The sequence below is a fragment of the Populus euphratica genome, unplaced genomic scaffold, assembly GCF_000495115.2.
Source record: "Populus euphratica unplaced genomic scaffold, PopEup_1.0 scaffold25.1, whole genome shotgun sequence".
In the NCBI taxonomy this organism is placed as follows: Eukaryota; Viridiplantae; Streptophyta; class Magnoliopsida; order Malpighiales; family Salicaceae; genus Populus; species Populus euphratica.
The window spans coordinates 3,096,692-3,119,815 of record NW_011499851.1 but is presented as its reverse complement, the minus strand read 5'-3'; the positions used below and the strand labels follow the sequence as shown (position 1 = coordinate 3,119,815).

Below are 23,124 nucleotides of genomic sequence, written 5' to 3'. Positions count from 1 at the left end.
TTTTATACAAAATTTTCAAATATTTATATTTTTATCTATTCGATTTTTGGTCACTAGAAGAACAGAGTACAATAGATCATTTTCCATAAACTTTCTTAAAATAAGATTTAGGGTTCCAATAGTGGTGCTTCCACAGTTGACAACATTTAAGCAAAGCCAAGCAAGCAAATCCAAGCAACCAAGCAAATCTTCAAGGCCAATAAAATGCATAATGGCTATGGTAAGCAAATCTAAAATGATCCTTTTATTTTTGGTTTGGATACTTGTTTCATTATTTTTAAAGAGAGCCACTTTATGAGTTCAAAAGCTTGACAAATGAATGGAAGAATGCCAAAATTAGTCAGAACTAATAGGAAAATATCCTAAATGAGACTTGTTTCTACCAGAAACAAATTCAGAGTCATGATTCACATCATTGAGTTCAGTACACTACTTTTAATTGACAAATATTTCAAATAGGCTTTGATTTAATGATAATTCAAAGGAAGCTATATAGAGGATATTTCTCACCAAACCACCATAGTCGTCAAAAATGGCTGCAGAAAACGTTCTAACTTCAGCATCTATGACAGTATCATCCGAACCAGTTGGTAAATTGGGATCTGCCAACTTCAGAGCAAACCTTCTTGGTGGTTTTTTGAAACCACTGCGGACAAGAAAGGTACCCAATTCGTTACCAACTGACCATATGCTAAATGGTTCTTTTGTATACCTGGCATCAGAAGTATCCCATAGGCTTTCCTCCAAGAACCGATCCTGAGTAACCATATCGCTCCGCATGCATCTTAATTTACTGAAATCAAATTGCTTTGGTGGGCCTTTACATGCAATAGAACCTAAGGAAACAAAGCCTGGGGGAGCTTGAGGCATCCAGAAAGAAATACTGTCCATTCCCCTCTGTTTCTTAATCTGTCCAACAGGCTGGAAACTCAGAGGAGCATTGAAAAGCACTCCATCCTCAGTATCATGAAGGACAATGCAGGAATTTGGAGGCTCATACCTAATTTCCAAATGAGCAAGGAGGTTTAGCATTTTTACCTTTAACAAAATGTTCGTGTTTGTTTTTGTGGTTGGTCCTGCTTTTCAAATTGTTTTTTATCTGAAAAAAATTAAATTTGTGCTTTTGTAGGAGATTTTCAATTATTTTCATGTGCTTGTGTAAAAAAAATCATTTTGATACATTTTCAATTGAAAAATACTTTTGAAAAACAGTCTACATCACATTACCAAGCACACATATGTAAGAGAACCACAGTTAGAGCACATACCCTTTAACAGCAACATCACCAAAATATACCATGCCATGGGGGACTACCGGACGCCATATAGATAGTTTATTCCTTGAGCTCGAACCCTGGTTCCACCATATCAACTGAAAACTGGCAACAACTTCAAAACACCGGCCAGAGTTTACAGTTGTCGAATTTTCAGGTTGTACGTCAATGTTACCGGAAGGAGAAGCTTGTACATCTGAGCCACTGGATGCTGAAGAAGATTCTAGAAACCCAAATTTTACATCACGCAATTCATATGCTCTACCTATTAAACTGAGAGTCACAGGATCTGCAGGCAAGAAGGTACCAACAGAATTGTCCACACGCCAAAAGGCTAAAGTTGACTGGTATCTGAAATTTAAGCACAAAATTAGAACTCAACCCATTAAGAAATTAATCACAGAATAAATTTGATTAAGAAATAACAACTGCCAACCACGAACATGAGGTTATTATACCAAACATGGGGCAAGACAATTAAACCAACTAACAAAGTATTGCATGCATAATTGTGTGTGTCCTTCCAACTGTCCTACCAGGAAGTGAAATGTTAGTATATATGGTCATTATAACACAATATGATCCAAGGAGTTTGACATCAAAGACTTAAGTTTCCTGCCCGTTTATGTATTTATGTGTATGTGTGCAGTCATCTATCTATGGGCATGTTGGTTTCTACATGCATTGAACTGAATGTAAATTATGTCACAAGTTAATTACAAAAAATCACACTTACGAATTGACTGAATTGATGGTAATACAATCCCTGAGGGAACAAGAAGCAACTAGAGAAGCCGAGATGCAGAAAGCAGCAGATAGAGGGGGTTGTGCTCTTCCAGAGGACACTACACAGCCCAATGCAACATAACCTTTGGGTGCTTCAGGAAACCAAATAGAACAGTAGTTGCCTTCCTTGGTATAGAAACTATCTAGTAAGAAGCTAGAATTGGCCACATCTTGACCAGAAATTTCTTCAGAAGCTAAAGGTGGCCAGATTAGTTTGAAAGATATGGGTCTTTTGACTCTTGCAAAGTTAGTATTCACAGCGACAACTCCTTTTGTAGGCGGCTTGTCCCTGTCATGTGGAAACCAGTCATACAATATTCAACGCAAAGAACTAAATGAGTGATCTCAGAAAATGAAAATGTTAAAAAGAGGTTCTACTGACAATGGTGTCAAACAATCACCAAGAATTGCATAACCAGGTGGTGCGCAAGGTCTCCAGAAGGCAAATATCTGATCAGTGTATGGATCTACACAGTACAATAATAATCAGGTGATAATTCAATGGCTCAAAAAATTTCATATCTTTCCAGACACAGACTAGTTTAGCATGTACTTGTAATTGTTCCAACTTTGTCGAACTGAGAACAGGGTATTGTTTTCTTTGACGTCATCCTCAGAAATGATAAAATGTCCTCTTCAACAGCTAAAAACAGTCTCAAGATGCTGAATGTAAAGTTCATGAATATATCTGAAACAGATAGATGTATATTGGTCTTCCCAGAAGCATTTGAATATTTAACTGAGGTGTCAAAAGGTTCCAGGATTGTAATTCCATTACTCTCCATCATCAAACCAAGTACATTTGCTGTCATTTCAATCGTATTGCCCTTCAAAACAAGCCTGATAGAAGCCAAAGTACCACGAATGTTATCATTCTATCAGTTCATATGTATTTTCACAAACATCTACAAAGTTACTTTCCATACTTCAATACAAAAGGAAACTGTAGCTATAGAAAAGGGTCAATAGTGGTTCCATTTTCTTCATTCCATGAATAAATGAAACAACTCATAACATAGAGCAAGAGAATGATTCAAAAACAATCACACAACAATAACATGAGAAATAGATGAAGACCAACAAATTCTTGAAAATGACGAATAAATATATATAGAAGTTAATGAAATACAGTACATGGCAAAGCAGCAGAGACTTACTACCATCACATACAATAATAAGAATCATAATAAAAATACTGAATATTGCTTGAACATACTTTCTTCGCTTGTAAGCCCACACTGGGGGCCTGCCTATCCTTTTAGGCCTGAACATACTGAATAAGCATCATAACCAAAACATACAGAGTTTTTGCTACATTAATTTTATGAAGACCTTGAAAGATTTTGTAGCAATCAACAAATGAAAAGGTAATAATCAGCTCATGTTCACCTGCCAAATGCATCTAATTGTGCGTGCAAAAGTTTGTTGGAGAGATTTGATGGCACCCCTACATCTTTTGAGGTATTATAAAAGGTAAGCTCCGGGCTAATGGCCTGCAAAGAAGCATTAGATACAAAATATCACTATAATCTGCACAACAGTGCTATATGACACATCTGCCTCCAGCTGGCATTGAGGTACCATGCTGGTTACAACAGCATTAAGAGATTAAATAAACTCAAAAAAAAAAAAAACTGATCTAAGCAGAGTGACAAAGGTTCTTTGAGGGGTTTTAAAGACTAGTGCAAATTTTTTAATAAGGTTTGTTTGCATGAGCCCTGAAATAAATTTAAGTTGAGAACAATAAAGTGTTGGAGTTTGCAATGGAAGCAGCCACCCCAGCTGCCTTTTAACCCAGTCAGGTGTGTGTGCGCGTATGTGATTATCTTGTGTCGGGCTGTCCCCCAGAATCAGTGACCATCTTCATAATTTATTGAACTTTGGTTAATATGAAGTTTACTTAAAGAAGGTAAGAGGAGCTTTGATCAAGTACTTAGAGGATATATGAAACACCCAATAACAAAGCAAAAAATGAAATCAAACCTATCTTCAAATCCAAGACTCAAACTAGAAGGAGAATATCTAAGATCATATACTTAAAGCTATGAGAAGGTGGAGGTGGCACTAATTGAAAATTTTAAGGGATGGTCAAGTAAGATCGTCTGGCCATATCTGACATCAGCCTATAAGTGAACCAATGAGAAAGAGTGATCAAATTGAAAGATCAAGACAGAGGAGGTGCAAAGTAAACCAAAACAACATGCGCTCAAGTGATAAACAATGATGTAATGTTATAACAACCTTTGAAAGATGTTAACCCATAACAGAACTAAATAGAAGCAGCTAATCCATTGAGCCCCTAGTTCGGAATTCAAGCTTAGATGAGTTGAGTTTTAATGCCATTTGCTTGGCATCCATTTGTTAGCCTCCTTAAAATAGTTTGTAGTTTGTTGTTTTTATATTCAATCTTGGTACAAAAAAAATTCGAGACATTTTTAAAAAAATTGAAAAGAGAAAATAAAACCAAATTTAACCTGTAACTCAATAATAAACTCAGTTGATCTGTCAACCAGAGTGTCTTCAGATGGTTGATCATTAATACTTCTTGAAGATTCAGTGAGAGGAGCATCATCCTGTCCCTCCAATTGGACCTGATCATTCCTTGAGACAGAATAGCCACTATCACTTCCCAAAAAAATACAAGAATCCAAATATTTCCCATTCTGCATCAACAAATATACAAAAAACATCACCACCTGGGAAGGATACACTTGTTCAAAAACTCACATTACGCATGAACATAAACATGAGAGAAGAAGGTGGAACCTTGATCACAACATTTTTAAACTGCAACTTTTTCCCACTTCCAACATATATAATAGCCTCCTTGCTGGATGCAGAGAGATTAACTCCCTGTCTATCTTTTAAATGCAATATTCCACCTTTACCATCATAAGTGAAATGATCAAATCTTTCATCATCAACAATTAAAGGTCTCAATGGAGAGAGAGAGATTTCAGCAGAGGATTGCTGATAAATTGGCTGATCCAGAACAATTGCATCAACCTCGTGCATGGGGGTTCTACTTTCCTCATTTGACAGCATATCACCTACTGCTGGAACAAAAAACTCAGCAACAGCCAGAAGAAAATCAAGTGCAACGAGCAGTTGTGGGCGTTGGACACAGAGAGAAATAAATGTTGAGTATTGACCAAATTTTGCATCAAATATGAGCATTGTAGGGACTGGTTTGATCTCATCTTGTTTCATCACATTTAAATCAGATATATGCTGGTTTTCATCATCAGATGACAAGTGAAGGAGACTATAACCAATCTTCTCAGGCATTCCTACCGCCAGCCTAAACTCTTCTCCGGTTCCCTCACGATCATCAATCACAGTGAAGCCTTTAAGTGTTGCTGAGAGAAAACCTTCCCCTGTGTTATTAGACTTGTAGAGGAGCCAAGCACCACTAACCTGCATGGAACCAGGCTAGAAAATTAACTACAGAACACTACATAACACTGCAAGAAATGAAAATAAGCAGGATGATGAATGTTGGACCATGAAACTGTCAAAACAAATATGAAAATTAAGGCGGCAGTAGTTTTACTTCATCTTAGGTTGAATTGCTGCAATTAATAATGATGTTGCTAGATTGATATTAGTGGGCATGCGAGAGGGAGAGAGGGAGGGAGAGGGAGAGGCAAATAATAATTGCTGAATAAGATGATAGCATACACATGGGCACGAGGATTTAAACTGGTGTCCCAAGATATCAAGGCATCCCATAAAAGTTGCAGCCATCATGGGCATAATCATCAACAAATACCATATTCTCTTTAGTATATGAATTTTAGACAACTTCACTGGAAATGAAAAACACATTCTGTAATTAAATTAAGTGCAATGTTAATTTTGATGCAAACAAACTTTAGCAAGTGGCCATAATATATGCATAAGCTAAAAGACTCTTTAAGAAAAAAAGACTAAGCAATTGAAAGATCATCAAAGGCTGCAACAAACATGACCACAGCTGCTGCCCACTATTGTAACTTACAGGCTCTTGCAGATATAATTTTTAAATTGCAACCATAACACGTGATACAAAAGTCATTTGATTCCATGAAGGGTACAACAAAGGAGATTGGAAAAAGAGTTGCATGCACCATGATGATTTTAAGCAGAGACTATCCATGAGCTACTAGTAAAGATCAAAAGGGAGATAAATTTATGAAGAAATTTGTGAGAGAGCATATGTAATTAAATGAAACATTACCTTTATGGTGGCCAGCGATGCATCTCTGGCAACCCCAGCATATAAGCACAATTCAACTAGATTGATCGCTACAGAAACTTTCAAAGAAATCCAGGCTTCCCTATTCCGTGTCTCAGCTTCAACACCACTTGGATCCCGAAGAGCAATAGGTTTTACAACATCAGCAGAAGATGCTACAGAGTCATGGTTCAGTGGGGGCACAGTGTGTGGAGTCTCGGAAATATTTGATGTTGCACATTCAGTGATAATCTGGTAATCCCTGCTTGTCAGAGCTGCTTTTAACTCCTCCATCTTAAAAACAATATTAGATACAAGTATGCACTTCAGTGTCCGCACATAAATTAAACAATGGAAACAAAAAAGATATCACAGAGAAAGTAACAGATTAATAGTAATTAAGAAAATAAAAGTGGAGATACCAACCCCACAGAACACAATTCAATACCTTGATTGCAGCTTCTGTAATTGGTATTTGATGCAACAGGTCTCGAAGTGACCTACGAATGAGAATAGAAACCCCATTTACATCTTGGATTATGCTTTCACCTAATTCTGTTCCACTGCCAACATTTAAATTGATGTCCTCCACCTAGAAGTCATATGAACAAAATGAATAAACCGGTCCACAAGATGGAAGACCATATGGTTCTGGTACTTGACAGAAATCAATAACTCAAATCACAAGAAAATTGATAGAAAACTTATGGGCATGGGAAAATTTCATAGTCACAACAAACCTTTTGATTAATTTATACTACAATAGGTCAAAAGGAAAGAGCTACGCATAAACTTTTTCACTTGGATCACTAGTTAAAGAAGCCTACTCATCAAATCTTGTCCTGCTATAATGCTCACCTTAATTGTTAATATTTCTAAATGAACAGCATGCAACTCCCCTTTGCTGCCACCAAGCCATTGAAAGGTGTTCTGAATGGTTATGTGAACCACATCAAGTTTCAAGTAACTGCCCCGAGAAATTTCAAAAGATTAATAGGATATGTCAGCAATCAAAGTAAAATATAATTATTCACTAAGCCTAACTGCAAACTTACTCAGGACTATCTGTTCTTCGAGGCATCAATATTATAGGTTTCCTGAGTGAAAGATCCAACTTCAGAGCTGGTGATCCTTCAATCTCACTGGTTGTGAACCACTTCTCAGAATTTGTTACTTGATCTTTCAATTTGACAAAATTTTTTGAATTGTTGGGAATGAGACCCATAAAGTAACTCACAACCTAGATATGGTTTTGGAGATGTGTGAGAAACAGAATAAGACAGAATAATGGTTGAGATATTACTTGGAATTAATTTACCTCCTGAATAAAGCGATTCAAATAAACAATGCGCACTTCTGAAAGCTGCCCAAAAAGGCTATATTCATAACCTTCATAGTCTTCATCATCAGCACTGAATGATGTAAAAACTAACTGCACAATTACATGTGAGGGATTTTAAAAAGCGCAACATAAACAAAATGCAGCAAAGAGGACACCAGATTGTAGAAAACATAAAAAAATGTAGTACAAAATGGCATTAGATTGAAAGATTAATATAGAAGTAGTAAAGAAGCCCACCAAAATTCGTTTTATACAGCCCTTTCTCAGAATATTTTAAGGTTTTTTTTACATTGTATGCAATTTATAACCTAAAAATTAAAAAAGTAAGAACAGGTCTTCTGCAAAAAGAGGAGAAGAAAAACAGAAAAGAGTGCTAAGTACCTCAACAAATGAACTGCCCCCGTAATTTCTCATATCACAGATCCAGAAATATGCATGACCACCGGAAAGACTATCATCACTAATTCTTAGATTTCCCAGGGCTGCCTTTATACTGAAAGAGCTTGGGAAAACCTTATCACAAAAGAAACGTAAAAGAAATTAGAGAACAGAAATTAAATCTTAGAAAAAGAAACATGAATAACACAGAGAAGGGGAGAACAACCTTGATATCAGTAAGCAGATTATCTTGTGACAAAGTAGCAAACTTAGTTTCATTTTCATGCATTAACAAAATCTGAGCACGGTCCATTTTTAATATCAAATTGAAAATGATCCGGGATTTTCCCTTCCCTAGCAAACCCTTAACAGCAGGCTCCTCAATTGTTGTTAAATCTTGATCATCGAAAATTTCATCTCCAGAACTGTCATGTTTTACCATTGCTGATGGTGAATTGTCACTAAAAGTTTCACATTTTTCATCCTCAACATTAGTGGCATTGACAAATTCCATGATTGCAAGAATTGTGGGCCTACGGCAGAAAAATGACAATGTAGCCAGGCTCACTGTGACCTGAAACAATAATTTATGGGACAGTCAGTCAATTCACTACAAACTAGAGGTAATCAGAACAGACAACTGAAAGAAAATTGGCCACCTGCATGTCGATGTTTTTGTATAAAGAAGAGTTCTGATCATAGATGACTATCTGAGCTTTCACAAAACTATCCATGGTATTCATTATTTCGATATCGTCCATCCTAGCTTGAACATCATCACCAGGGAGTAAGCCAGCAACACGACTAAAACTAGGAGGCTTGAATGATGAGTATTCAGATGAAAGCGAATTTTGGGGACTTGGATAATCAGAGTTGACCAAATTTTCTGGTGCCTCATAGAACTTGTCTTCTCCTTCACTTGGAGTTGAATTATTGTTGTCAAAAGTCTGGTTCCCAGTATCATCAAAGGATAAGTGCTCATCTGAACTTTGAACAAATGATCTTGCAAGGAAACAAGGCTGAGAAACACCATTACAGCAAACTAAATCTTCAATCTCTAAAGATTTAAGAACAGTGCCGATGAACATATCATTCTCTCTAATTGAAAGTTCAACCTGTGTTCAAAAATATAAACCCTCAAAAGAGAGAAGCATAAAACATCCATAAATATAATCATCACAGCATTATTTGTACCTGGCCACCTATTGCTCGAAATTCAAACAAGTGATTCTCTTCAGCAAGAAGCACATTAACAAAACTCAGGTCACCCTAGAAAAATAGCACGTGTATCAGATTTCTCAGCGGTTCCATTGACAAGGAATCCCATGACATAACTAATCCAGGCTTACCTGACGATTGTAATTGAAGCAGATCTTTAGCTCATCAAGAGCACCTGTTATAAATATACGCTCCATCTTCAATATATTACTTGCTTCACCACTGTCATTAAGTTCAGTTTCTGAATCCTCTGGATCTGATGAAGTTTCAGAAAGAGCGGTAATAGGTGCAGAACCCTGTGAATAAATCCATTGGTAAGAATCCCTCTCATTGTTCCATGTAAGCATATATCTAATAAGCAAAATCTTCAGTTTGGTAGACACAAGAAAACTGAGACAGATGAAACTCTAAGGCCAAAAATAGCCGCGAAAGGTAAGTGAAACGACCTATTGGAGCTTATAAAGAACAGGAAGGAGACATTTAAGCTTCTTAAATACACACACAAGACATCTAAATCAATTTAGCAATTATCCTCGCAGTTTCAGAAGAGTTTGATGGTATTAAACTATACTTTCAGTTACGCAACACATTTTATTTCTGGTAAATATTTTGGGGGAACTCAAAAGGTTCAGGTTTGAAGTTCACCATGGCATTGATACATTCCCCCAAAAAAAGACTGTAAATGTTCTAATCAACATCAAAGTCCTCCCTATGATCTTCAATAATTAGAGTTTAATTATCGCCAACAAACTATTTTTATACATATTAGTGTAGATGAAACTATGCAAAAACCCATTGTGATTAGATTACTTTATACTTCCAAATCACAAAATTGGAAAACTAAAACATTAATGACAAACTGGATAAAAAAAATTAAAGAGACCAAAAATCAATGCTAAATATGAATAGATACTGGGTACATGCGAACAATATAAGCACCTCTTTGAGAAAACTGGACACTTGTCCAGTTTAGAGCAAGCCTCAAGGGTGAAATAAATCAATGTTCTTTGTATCATTTTCTTAAAATAAAAATGATTTGGTTTGACACACATGATTTCTTTTTGCTAAAAATATTTTTGCAATCATTAATAATCTGCTAGTTTTTACATGAATCTAAATATCAGCAGAAATAACTTAAACCAAACGGGTGCTTGTTAAGGGAAGACCAGCATGGAATAGAAAATCAACTACCTTTACCAAAATTAAAAACCAATCACTTCTTAACAATTTAAGTCATAATTCTTTAACAAAACAAAAATTGATTAATCTTCTCTCCAACCCCCACCCCCACAAAAAAAAAAAAAAACAGAGTGGGATTAGGAGTCAGCAAAAACCCATAAACTGGCCAGCCTTCTGATCATCCCACTGCTAAAGAATATTGAGTATGCAAAGTTTTAAGGTCAAAAGTAAATCTTAGATATAAAATTTTTAAGACAGAAAAAGTAAAGGACAAGATCAAATGTGATGGATTGAGCTAAATTGAGGATTTACTGAAGCAGAATATATAGCCCCCTGCAAGCGACTTTGCCAATTTCTCTGTGAATCATCAGAATCACATCGTAATATCAGTGCATTCGCATCTTCCACAACCTACAGACAAGTGATGACAAGAATAAAATGTCATCAAGAATTACTTCCGCGCAAAGAGGTAATGCAGATTAATTGTAAGGTCATTAAATTATGAAGACATAACAACAACCTTGCTCAGGGGGCGTGCAGCATCACAAATAGTCAAGACATGCTCCACACCACCAAGCAACTCTGCTGGAAGATGATATACCTGTTTTCCTCGTAAGCTACAACAGTCATAATATCTAAAATTAATAAAGAGAGAACACGTTCCAAATAAATAAATTTAAAAATAAATAACAAACTTTTAATACTTTTTTCTTCTTGAGAAGAAACAATCACATATATCCCAAACAAAAGTTGTGAGCCACATAATACTTATTTTCTATTCATCATTATTGTTAGTGAGTTAATATATAAAATCATTCCTTGGCTTCATCTAACAGCTTATGATTTTGGATTTAGATGTTATCACCCTCATTCTCTTCAAAATAAAATAAATCAAAAAAAATAGTGTGGACGTGCAAGTTTCTAACTCAAATGGCTTTCACATGAGAAATTATGTTAGTGAGTTAATTTTCTTCTTGGAGCCTTCACCAAACATCTTAAGCTTTTGGTTTGGGATAGTTCTTTGACGATTATTATCAAATTATATAACATCGTAGCATTGAATTTCACAGTTGCACCACTTTTTTCCTGTTAAGAAACAAGGAAAACAAAAGGCAGCCATGGACACTTTCTCAATGTGCAATTTGGGTTTATGCTAGTTTTCAACATCGAGATACCCTAAATTGCTCTAAATTTGAGCCAACAGATAGCCCATGCATCAGAATTTTGATTCAAGTACTCTGCTGCCTTGGGACTAGAAGTTTGAAGAATCCAGGATAATTTGATCAACTAAAATTGCCAATACCCTCTATTACTAAATATGATAATATCTACACCCAAGCACACAATTTGCCTACGTGATTTCACATTGATACAATTTCTTGCAACCGTACTATCCTGCAATGTTGCCAAAATGATCAAGCAAATATTTCAGTCAACTTCATACTTCATACTCCATACTCATACTGATGTTCATTTTTCCGTATCAGTTTTCTAATAGAATAAATGCTTTTTACTCTTGAGCAGCAACTCAAGAGAAATAAATCTTTCAACATAAAAAGTTCATATTAATAAAACTATGAAAAAAAAGAGGCATAGTCCAAAATAACACAAACATCGACAAAGTACCATGAGTGTGCCAAAACAGAAACACTTTATCTCAGAAAATAATGGGCAAATATTGGTCTTAAGAAATTATAGCATAAATGGACATGAATGGTATTCGAACCTGAGATAGTGCTTGTAAGATTTTGAGTCCAGGTTTTCTAGTACATACAGAAAAGAACCAACTAAGCAAATATATCGTCGCTGCCATACAGCTTCCCTATTTCCCATGCCCTGTAACAAAAGAAAAGAAAACTTACTCTCTCTCTATGCATGCATGAATGCATGCATGCATATATGATAAGAGGCCCTGCATATCCATGAGACAAAAACATGAGGTGGGAGAGAGAAAAACCTTTCGAATAAGAAGAGACAACCACCCCTCAAAGTCTGCTTGATTCCAAGGTCGAAGAAGATCAGAATTCTCACTACCTTCCTCCTGAAAGATCTTTGCCACTCGCATCAATCGATGATACCGAGCAGGAGAAAAGTGGAACCCCAATGATGGCACCCGTACAGAAAGTCTTGTAGAAGGATATGATGGGTTCTCTAATCGAATCTAGATGCCAAAAGTTATTAGTTCCAATTTGAAGTCCCATGGAATCTCTTTCTCATGCATACACATAGGATGTCCAATTTAAGGAGAAATGTGCAGATTTTTTTACCTGTTGGAGAGTTAAGATTACCCCGCACCTATCAATAACAGGCAAGAAACTAACACCTTCTGAGCGGATAGAACTAGCAGAACCTTGTGATGCTGTTTGGCTCCAGCGGTAATCACCATCAACCAAAAAGGCACAAACATCACTTAAAACCAAATCAAATTGCAAATACCTATTCTGGTCCTCGGATAATCTCCTTTCATAGTCATCCTGCAAACATGGGGCAACTCCATGTAAAGTTTAGCTGGTCATCCAAAAAGTTAAGGTTAAGTTTGTGAGTTCACCTCTGAGCGAATGACCAAATTTCCCAAGTCTAGCAAAAGTTTTGTTGAATGGATGTTGTCAGGGTAAAACTCAGTAGGAATTGTAATCTTTGGAGCAGCAATATCCAGGTCCAACAGAAACCTATCATCATTAAAATGCTAGATGTTATCTTTGTATCAGTTAAATATGATTGAAATATTACACTCTAGGCATCTAGCAGTGTGCAAGTAAAATTAGAGCAGGCCTGCGCTATATTTCAGAGAAGCCTAATTTCACCCTCAGATTTAAAGTTTATTTCATTTAAGGTGTTTAGTATGCCTCTGAAAGTGACTTATTTTCTATATGGCCCCCTCTTGGTTTTTCTTTCAAGCTTACTCTTATATTCTCTCATAGCTCCATGTAAAATTCTAGTTCCACCCCTAATTTCAAATTGTATTGACGCACTTGTGACTTAAACCACCCACAACTTGCCAGGATGAGAACCCATCCCTACCATACCCTCCCTAACAATATTCTACTTGTTGAACAAACCACAGCATCCCTTCTCAATCTGACACCACAATCAATAACACTAGTGAACAACAACACCATCTCCTTTTAACTTAAAAAAGAACAGAAAAGAAAGGACCAAGAAAAGAAAAGAACTTTATCTTTTAGATTAGAAGCAGCCTGCTATTTCAAGGGAACAGGGTTTACAATATGGCGGTGCTGGAGACCAGATTTGGTGGGTAGGTAGCTTCCGAAAGATTTTGTTAAGGAGATGAGTTTTTGATTGAGGATCTCAGTGCAGGAGTATGGGGGATTTTAGTTTCAATGATCAGCTGTTGGTGGTGCTGGCCGTTTTGCAGGAATGGAAGTGGCCTTTGATGTGGCAATGGTGGTGGTGGTGGATCTGTGGTGGTGTGACTTTGTGGATGGATATAGAATTTTGGTAATTTTTAGACTTGGGTCAGCAAAGGAGACAGATTGGAGGGGGAAACATTAAAAAAAAGAGTTAAAAACCACTTTATCTTAAACAGGATCAGTGTTTTGCTCCTTGAGTCAAATTTAGAAAAGAAAACAGATGTCAAACGTGCTGTGAGTTTTCCTTCTGAAGAAAGAAAACACAATGATACCAAGCACCCTCTTAATAATTGTAGATATAATTGTAGATAGTCAGTACAGATAGAACTCTCCAAAATAATCCATCAGCTTCTCATGGCAATATATATGTTCTATACAGCTTCACCACGTTATTACAATGAGAAGCTACTGAACATCCATCAATTGTGTAACAGGCAACTTGAGAAGCAAAGTGGAGGAACAATTATTTATCTAGCCACAGTTATAAAAACCAACCACGGGTGGAGATATTTGGCATGTGACACATGTTGCATGCAAGATAACATCACATGTTTCACAGCTAAATATAATGCTTGGCTCAAAGTGGGGAGCAAGGCAACTATGAGAACTTAGGAAATGAAGAGTACCGAACCTCGCATGATCCTTCAACGCCCTGTTCACTTGCTGTTGAGCACTGCGCTTAACCCCATCAAATGTCATCTAGTTATCGAAGGAAAGGAAAGAATTATGTGATTTTCTTGTTTATATGTAATTTTACTATCATCAACTTTTGAGCTTTAGACAACTCTGTTGTGAAATGGATGTTGACCACCCTGGTACTAAAATGGCCAGTACCTCTAATCACAAGAAATAAGTGAAGCCATAATAGGGAAAGCAGTATACATGATAGCTACAAACTCTGACTGCAGCTATGACAGATGCAAAAGTGACAAAGGTGGTGGTGCAGTGAATGAACACAATGGTAAAATTCATCTTTAATTATTGATTCTATTTGGAAAGTTTTATTGTGCCAGATAAGACAAGTACACAAAACTAGGAGCACATGGTGCTGAATTTATTTAATCAAGTGCATGGTGATGCAATATCATCCAGGTCACCATATGTCCCACTCTATGAGAACAATCATGCAATAAATCACATTACATCTTGTAAAGCATGCGTGCTTATTTAATTTATAATCTGAACCTTCTAAGCAATTGAAGTTCTTTCTTGAATTTCTTGCGCTGCTTACTCCCGAGAGAATCAGCTAAATTTACCACTTCCAACTATCAGCCAGTTTATGCACCTTCCCAGTCAATAACTGACCATGATTATCTCATGTTATAGTATTCTAATAAACTAGGCAAACAGTTAAAGCTAGCTTTTCAAACAAAAGTCAAAGAACATGCATAAATAGAAGGTACCTGCACAGCAGCTGCTGTTTCTAATGCAATAGTCTGACTGACAGCATTACTACTTTCAAAAAAATTGATAATCCCGTCAATGGAATCCTTCAGATACTGGAAAAAAAAAATCAGTAAACAAGCACAAGTCTTAAGGATAATCTTAGGGAATTAGAGAATAGTAGCATACAGTCATGTAGCATGGAGCAGCTTTCACAGCCATGCTCCAATCCACCTTAGCATCAAAAGGCTTGTAGTAGAAGACACCAATTAGAGAACCAGATGCAGTTGCACTCTGCATGGAGGAATACAACAAAAACTCATGCCAAGGAACAAAAGTTAGGATTCTAGCTTCAATCACATAAAGATAAAATCCAACCTCAGCAAGGAGACCATTTGGCGATGATAATTGATATGACCCCAATTTCAAGTCAAAAACTTTTGTCTCTGGATAAAGCTTTATGGAGCAATCAAGATCCTCACATGATAATTCAGCAATATATTCCCGGTCCCCATCAACAAGCTTTGAGGCATTATGTTTCATGTGCACTTCCAAAGACATATTAAGAGTATCTGCCGTCTCATTAATTATCACAGACTGCTCATTTTCGCCTTCCCTATAACCTATCAATTTGTTTAATTGTTCCCAGTCCTCCTCGCTGAAGTGAAATTGTTCACTCTCATCTTTGTCAGATTTATTGTTCCTGAAAATGCATATGCAGATTGCAGACAGATAACATTAGATGTATGCCGTTGCCACATACAAAAAATGGAAACAAATATCATGAGATCTATTCTCAAAAACAGTTTACCATCCAAATGACCACCATGATGTCTTGGGTTTCTGTTTCCTTGAGTAATGATCTGACTCCATCGACTGCTTCACATATTTGTGAGCCAACATCCTGCACAACATCAAAATAATTCAAGATGATAGCTTGCTAGATCAGCACCCAGGAATATACCACAGATTGTAAAAATATTTTTAGTATGATTATAAGCAACTATAAAGCTGTAAGGTCGTGCATGTATGTATCAATGCAGCTACCATGTATGGACAAGGAATGGAAATGAGAAGCTGCATAGAAATATTTGTAAATAAGAATGTATACTTGTATTTCTATCTCATTTTTTATACAATCTTCTCTCCTGTCATAAGACATTGAGTATAAAATTCACTTGAAACTTACTAAAGCTGCACAAAATAAGTCATGCTCTCATAATAGAAAAGACAATGTAGCCTTGTGAACCTGAAAGCAACAGCTGGAATTCAAACATCATGGATACATCTGTACTTGCATGCAACTAGAAAATGCAATCATAAAAGTTAAAATTATCTGCACTGGTTCGAGTTCTATCTGCACTGGTTCGAGTTCAATCTGCACAGGTTCGAGTTCTGGTTCTGGTAGATGACATAGTACTCATGCTAGAGGTATGAGAACAGATACCTTAGGATGAGAATGATTTGAAAGGGAAGGAAACGCGCTTGCTTTGACGAAAGTATATGTAATTTAATATGGAAAATGAAAAAACAGAATAAAAATGCAGCAACAACATACAAGGATGATATTAAGCCGGTTCTCAATAAAAACCAAAACTTATTTTGCTTAGAAAGCACAGCTAAAGGGTAATTGTCATATAAGCACAGCTAAAGGGTAACTGTCATATAACACCATAATTCTCATACCTCCATTGCAAAATGAGTTCAATATCAAGTTCACGATCAAGTTCCTCGATTTCTTTGTTGTCATCAACAATTTCATGACTGGGATCAGATTTAAGCAGAGAAGCATATAGAGAGATGTATCTCTTGCGTAAGCCTGCATATCTCAGTACTTGCTCCCAGGATAATTTCCCACTGCCAGAAAGATTATGTCCTTAGCAAAAGCAGTGATAAAAACACATGCAATGTTACACCAATGATATCAATGAATTCCCAATTAAGTTTTGGCTTACACCAAGGTTTTTCCATCCCTGTATCTTTTAGTGCAAGCCATGGACAAACTGACCAGTCATGTTCAAGATGGCATCTTGTGGTACATGCTATTTGCCAAAGATCAGAACAAACAAAACCAAGAGTTCAATTTGCATACAACCATGTTGATGCCAGGAATAGGATGAGGTGTTAGTTTGGAAGGAGTAGAGGACCATTTTAATACCTAGACTACATCTATAAGGGTAAGTGAAAGTGAACATTGCTCGAGACTAACATAAGGTGAGTGAAATAGAGAAAGCAATAGTAGTAAAACACAAATAGGAAGCACACATTATGCTAGGGCTGAGTTTTCTAAGACCATAATTAAACCAGCTATGTTCTAAGGTGATTAATACTTGAATGCATAATCACCTAAATTCTGGGAGAACTTTCTGGTTTTTGCTTGTTAGCAACTTACATAGAAAATAAAGTAGTTACTAAAATACCTTGCTTTCTTCATCTGGTCAGAAACAGCTTTGTAAGCATATCTCCACCAGGACCTTGGATTAGATTTCACTGGCAAAAGCGGACGATAATGAGCAAATTTTAAGCGTTGGTTAAAGGCTGCAAAATTATCAGCTAATTTTAAAATATCTCTGTAACCGTCCTGCAAACACAAAGATATGACTTAGTGGCGAGCAACTGAACCTATCTCTCAAAAGAAAATCAAGCTGGACTTGATACCAGGGAATACCTTTGACAAACTCAATGTCACATCATTCAAGTTCACCACAGCCTTCTGTAAAGGCTGGTCACTATTAGCAGATTCTTTTCGCCGCAGCTTTGAGTAAGTTGCATCCCCCGTCACCGGTTGCAGAATGTACGAGTGCTTTACCATCATATGATCTGCTGGTTTTCCATCCTTTGTACCAAACCTAAAAACCTAAAGCTCACCAGGGGAAAGTTTTCATAAGATCAATGAAAAAACAAGACCAAATAGATGATGCTAATTACTATATCAAAGATTACTGACAAGACAGCACCTGAAGCCACTCTGAAGGTAGCAAGTCCTCCCATGACTTGTCAATATTCCATGGTGATATATCAGAATCCAGATAAATTGCAAGTTGATCAAGTTTAACAGACTGCAAGGCAATGAAGAATAGAAACATGAATTGCAAAATAAAGGAAGACTGACAGAATCATAAACCTGAAAACTACACAGGAAAAATTATAAATTAATAAAAATCCTTTCTAGCTCATTGTTTGCTTAACCAGCCTTCCTCTGTGCTAGTGTAAGGAATCTCACATGAATGGAAAGATCAATTAGCCTTTCAAAGTATCAATACCATATTAAGCCACATTTTTCCTTCTAAAACTGTCACCAGGAGTATGTTCGAATCCAGTGCTCTGTTATATGGAGCAAACTAAATACTTTGATGTGTTTAAAATTAAACCACTAAAAATCGTTCCACAGCTTCACCACTAATCAGGAATCTATCAATGTATATGTATCTATCTATATATGGCATGAAAATTAGAACCTTCTGAATACGGTCTAGTGCACCCCCAGAAACAAAGGTTTCCATCCCATTATCATCAACTGTCACAGCAGAGAGTTTGCCCAAGGTTACCCCAGCTGCGAATGGGTGCTCTGGATTGCTACAAAATAGAAGAAAGTTTTGGATGAAGTTTAATTGATAACTAGAAAAATGAACACTCGGAAGAGAACTATACCTCTCAAGATCCTCATATCTTATATGGATATTTGAAATTGAAAGCTTCAGGTTCCCAATTATCGTGTTGATCAGAGATCCAAGCCATGATGTATTCTTCATATACAAGGAAAATAAATGTTGAGGGCATGTTAGAATATAACCAGATTCAGGGTATAGGATTTCCTAGAGTGAAACTACCAAAAAATATCAGACAATTTAAAGTAATAAACTTTTTAAAAGGAAAGAAAGGAGTTCCAACAATTATAATCGGCCAGTTTTCCAGAAACAGATTGTTTATTTAATAGTAACAGTGCATGAATTACAAAACTAGTTGCAAGAACACAGCCAGCAAGGCTGGTATAATATTCAGTTAGAGAATGATAAAGAAGCAGAAGGCAACATGAAATTTTTTTCTTCATTATTTTTTAATTTTTAAGACAGCAGAAAAGAAAATATTCGCGAACAATTAACATAGGTTCAGAAGAAAGACACTCATCAACACATCACTTCACATGGACACACACTTACCTCAGAAATATCATGTCTGATAGACAATAACTACAAAAAATAGGATACAGCGGAGGCAACCACCAGGTGATCTTAGCACCAGACCAGAGGAAAGCATTTTTCCCTTGCATTTTTCTTCCAAGTACTAATGCAGTTTAAGAAACCACAAAGGGGAACGATCACAAAGCAAAATAAGGTATAAAAGAGAAGTGTCTGAGAAAGAAAGAACAATAAACAATACAAGCCAGAATCTTCTCTTTTTTTTTAATCAAGAACAAGCCAGGATCTTCTCAAGCAATGAAGAATGAATTCTGTGAATAAGCAGAGTTGATTAGATCAAAATGCAATTGACAGAAAAGAGAACAAGGCTCTCAGGGAACTTATGCTAAACCACAAGATGTTGAGAAAATCAAGGCACATCCACATACTCTCTCTTTCAATCAAATTTTGACCTTAAGCATGGCATTGTTGAAGAATGTTACTAATCAGTTATAAAATGCTCACAACTAGTAGGTAAGCAATTAGTAATTTATACAAGAAGAACATGAAATTAGTGCTTATCCTCTCTACCCACATAAAACTTGCAAAGTTCTTAATCTTCCTTTCCAGCTTACACAATTTAATAGTTACTTTTGAACCCAAAAGTACTGGTGCATCTTACAAAGGCATCTCAAGCAGTTTGCTTAAAAAACAAAAAAACAATCCACAATTATTACCTACCAAAAACACAAGGTTGCTGATCACAATTCAATATGAAGCTTCACAGCTTACATCAGGAATGTATCTTTATTATTAAAATGTACCCAGAGAAAAGGCATTGTAATCCTAAAACGCTAGATATCCAGAAGAAAAGGCACCCAAAAACTTAAAGCCGACACCTAAACCTAAAAATGAATAGCTGATAATGATATCTGGATGAATTAAAGTCACGAACAAAAATTTTGTAGGGTATCTTGGTGAGTTCAGAAAAGAAGAAGAAGAAAAGGAAGAAAAAGAAAAGGCATTAAGACTCCACAAAGCAAATTAGAAGGTGGATCATCCTCTAAAACATTATTTTCTCGCATGGAAAATTAAGTTGACGGTGTTATTAATAGCATTCATTTGGTTGTGCCTATATTCATACATGATTTATGATTACGGTGTTATTAATAGCATGCATTTGGTTGTGCCTATATCCATACATGATTTACGATTAAGTTGGAGAGGATTTATAAGAAGGGCTGATAGTTTCATTTCTTAGAGGAATAAAGAAAACATACTCCTATATTCATCAGATGTTTTCCCAAAGTAAAAGGGATTTAGCCTCAAAAACACCCTGGCCATTTACTTAAGATCCATACAGATAATTACAAAGGCATTCACTAACTATGATTCCAACTCTAGCAAACTTTAAACAGAATTTGTATTTCAATGCCAACTATCACCCACCCATTACATGTGAGTTGCCTGCGTCTCATCTTATCATGCTGTCAAAAACGTGGAAAATAGTAACTCACCAAGCCAAATATCATGCCACCACAAAATTCTGGTACTATCTCCCACTTAATATGCTAAGCCTGAAAAATCCATTTATTCATCCTTAATGTTCTCCACAAGATGATTCCAGAATTAGTTCAGGCTATAGAGGAACTACATGACCTAGGAATAGCAAGGAAAAAAAAAAAGATGGTCCATAGGAGCAATCAGTTTCTGGGGGGGATTTCATAGATGACACAAGGTAACATGTCTAATATATCTATACCAAATATCAGTCTCGTTGATATAATACCAGAACCCTATATAAAATCATGTTTTTTAGAAAATATGAAACATCTGAGCCATAAAAAAGACAGAGAGAGAGAGAGAGAGAGATTTATTCATTAACAAATAAAAGGAAAACAGCAACAGGAATACTAGTCCACCGCAACTGCCAAGTCATCCCAATTGGAAAATGTTGCCCAGTTACAATGGTGTACTTGAGATCCTTCTAGGCAAGTGCGAGGCAACATCTCGTATGGTTTGAAATCAAAAGAATTGCAGAAATCCTATAATGTAAGCCCTAACACTCACAGTAGTAGTTATAATGGAATCATAGACAATTCTAATGTATGAAATTTCACTGCAAAAGAGCTACCATACCATTTCTGACGTCAACTGTTGCGCCTTCTCCAAAAGCTTCATTTCCATTTCCTAAGCCCAAAAGAACAGACAAGTCAGTTCATAACAAGAAAAACATTCCATAGAGCAAACAAGATCTACTTGGGTTCACCATGTCCTACCCGAACTCGGCTTTTCTTTGCTTCTTGAACCACATCCTCAGTAAGCCCGTCAACTTGAGTTGCAGGTTCAGCCAATAAAAATATGCGATCCAAGTAAACTAAAACGGGATCTTGGCCTAGCCTGCTCCATGGAACCTGAAATCGAAAAGCGTCACTCATGCATCTCTTTTCCATGGAGTGAAATGCAGAATGCATGCATAGTAGGCTTGCTAAGGTGAAAAACAAATATGGAAAATAAAGCAAGTAATTATTAACTTCACATTTGCCGTATTAATCTACAGCAAAAGGTAAAGAAACGAGTGAGGGTGCGGGATAGAACATCCTCCAGAAAAAACAGAAATTTCTTCTTTCTTTCTTTTTCTTTTGTGGTTTTGAACAAGGGCTCTCTGCCTTTTTCTCTATTGAAATACGCAATTGAATTCACTTCAACATTATCGTTTATACATCACTCTTCTCGATTGCATAAGGTTTCCATCCAATCTCTAGTTCTTATAAGTTCTTTGGGATTTTCAACCTCTTAGAATATTATATAGATGAAGTTAAGACAGGATATTATTTTGTAACTTCAAACTCTCAACTCTTTACGCTTCTCTTTTGAGATTAGATGGAACAGAGAGGAATCGTTATACACATTTTCTGCCACACGTTGTCCAGTTGTAGAAGTCTAGAAAGGATCCTAGTTGTTTCTCAGTGATCAGGCAATCATGTTGGGTAAACCAATCATCCCACCTCGACAAATAAATAGTTGAAATTGAGATCATGGAAAAAAAACCGACCTTGAGTTTGACTGATCCAAGAAATCCAGCCTTAACCTTCACAGGCAACTTCAACGCATTGAGTGCCTCAGGCTTCAGTTGCATATTCGTTAGCTCTACATCGCCTGTTTCACATTTTTACACGGCAGTGGTAACTAGTAAACAAAAAGGAAGGGTGATTTTCTAAACCGAGACAAAATTACTAAGAGGGTTAATAGTGGAAACCTTTCCAAACGCTGATCTTGAGAGCTTCTTTGTTGAATCCTCTCACATAATTTCCAAGTAACCTCTGTAACAGAGACGCCACTTGATCCTCCAACATCTTTCGATTTCTTTTAAGATCAACCAATTTTAAGTAACATTATCGATCGATTGATAGAACGGTAGGAAGAAGAGGAGAGGAAGAATTTCGAAATTCGAGAGGAGAGAAGAATTTGGTGTTGATTTATTTTTATTTTTTGGGGGGATATTTCGGGGGATATTTTTTTCCTTCTTTTTTTTTTTTTTTTTTGGGAAGATAGTTTCGTCGGTAGTAGAAAACGCTAGATGACTTTGGAAGGACAAACAAGCACGGGTACTGTTTAACTGTTTTTGTTAGTATGTTGCTGACTTTTTCAAATATTTTTTATTTAAAAATATATTAAAATAATTTATTTTAAATTTTTATGATTTTTAATATCAGTTAATCAAAATTATTATAAAACATTAAATGAAATATTATTTTTATTTTTTAAATAAAATACACTTCTAAATATATTTAGATAAAGTTTATGACTGTAATATTGATTGTTTTAGATATTTTATTTAAAATATATTAAAATAATT

General features: G+C 36.1%; 1 protein-coding gene across 1 annotated transcript in view; it reads right to left on the bottom strand.

The window, feature by feature from the left end:
- LOC105121634 (pleckstrin homology (PH) domain-containing protein) overlaps positions 1-22,804 on the bottom strand; it is a 40,325-nt gene extending 17,521 nt beyond the window's left edge. The window contains exons 1-39 of the mRNA XM_011020363.1: positions 22,525-22,804; positions 22,321-22,424; positions 21,545-21,679; positions 21,405-21,455; positions 18,799-18,893; positions 18,606-18,723; positions 18,105-18,206; positions 17,816-18,004; positions 17,568-17,728; positions 16,834-17,004; positions 15,959-16,051; positions 15,526-15,850; positions 15,337-15,441; positions 15,168-15,263; positions 14,396-14,463; positions 12,942-13,062; positions 12,661-12,867; positions 12,351-12,554; positions 12,120-12,229; positions 10,914-11,010; positions 10,706-10,804; positions 9,346-9,510; positions 9,191-9,265; positions 8,656-9,111; positions 8,223-8,570; positions 8,000-8,131; positions 7,595-7,708; positions 7,332-7,516; positions 7,135-7,243; positions 6,725-6,868; positions 6,280-6,570; positions 4,827-5,477; positions 4,535-4,723; positions 3,450-3,553; positions 2,614-2,900; positions 2,443-2,527; positions 2,011-2,349; positions 1,269-1,625; positions 511-1,000 (exon numbers count right to left, since the gene is read on the bottom strand). Of these exons, the coding sequence (XP_011018665.1) occupies positions 511-1,000; positions 1,269-1,625; positions 2,011-2,349; positions 2,443-2,527; positions 2,614-2,900; positions 3,450-3,553; positions 4,535-4,723; positions 4,827-5,477; positions 6,280-6,570; positions 6,725-6,868; positions 7,135-7,243; positions 7,332-7,516; positions 7,595-7,708; positions 8,000-8,131; positions 8,223-8,570; positions 8,656-9,111; positions 9,191-9,265; positions 9,346-9,510; positions 10,706-10,804; positions 10,914-11,010; positions 12,120-12,229; positions 12,351-12,554; positions 12,661-12,867; positions 12,942-13,062; positions 14,396-14,463; positions 15,168-15,263; positions 15,337-15,441; positions 15,526-15,850; positions 15,959-16,051; positions 16,834-17,004; positions 17,568-17,728; positions 17,816-18,004; positions 18,105-18,206; positions 18,606-18,723; positions 18,799-18,893; positions 21,405-21,455; positions 21,545-21,679; positions 22,321-22,424; positions 22,525-22,621 (7,269 nt within the window). The 5' untranslated portion in view covers positions 22,622-22,804. The remainder of the gene's footprint in view (positions 1-510; positions 1,001-1,268; positions 1,626-2,010; positions 2,350-2,442; positions 2,528-2,613; positions 2,901-3,449; positions 3,554-4,534; positions 4,724-4,826; positions 5,478-6,279; positions 6,571-6,724; positions 6,869-7,134; positions 7,244-7,331; positions 7,517-7,594; positions 7,709-7,999; positions 8,132-8,222; positions 8,571-8,655; positions 9,112-9,190; positions 9,266-9,345; positions 9,511-10,705; positions 10,805-10,913; positions 11,011-12,119; positions 12,230-12,350; positions 12,555-12,660; positions 12,868-12,941; positions 13,063-14,395; positions 14,464-15,167; positions 15,264-15,336; positions 15,442-15,525; positions 15,851-15,958; positions 16,052-16,833; positions 17,005-17,567; positions 17,729-17,815; positions 18,005-18,104; positions 18,207-18,605; positions 18,724-18,798; positions 18,894-21,404; positions 21,456-21,544; positions 21,680-22,320; positions 22,425-22,524) is intronic.
- Between the last annotated feature and the right edge of the window lie 320 nt (positions 22,805-23,124).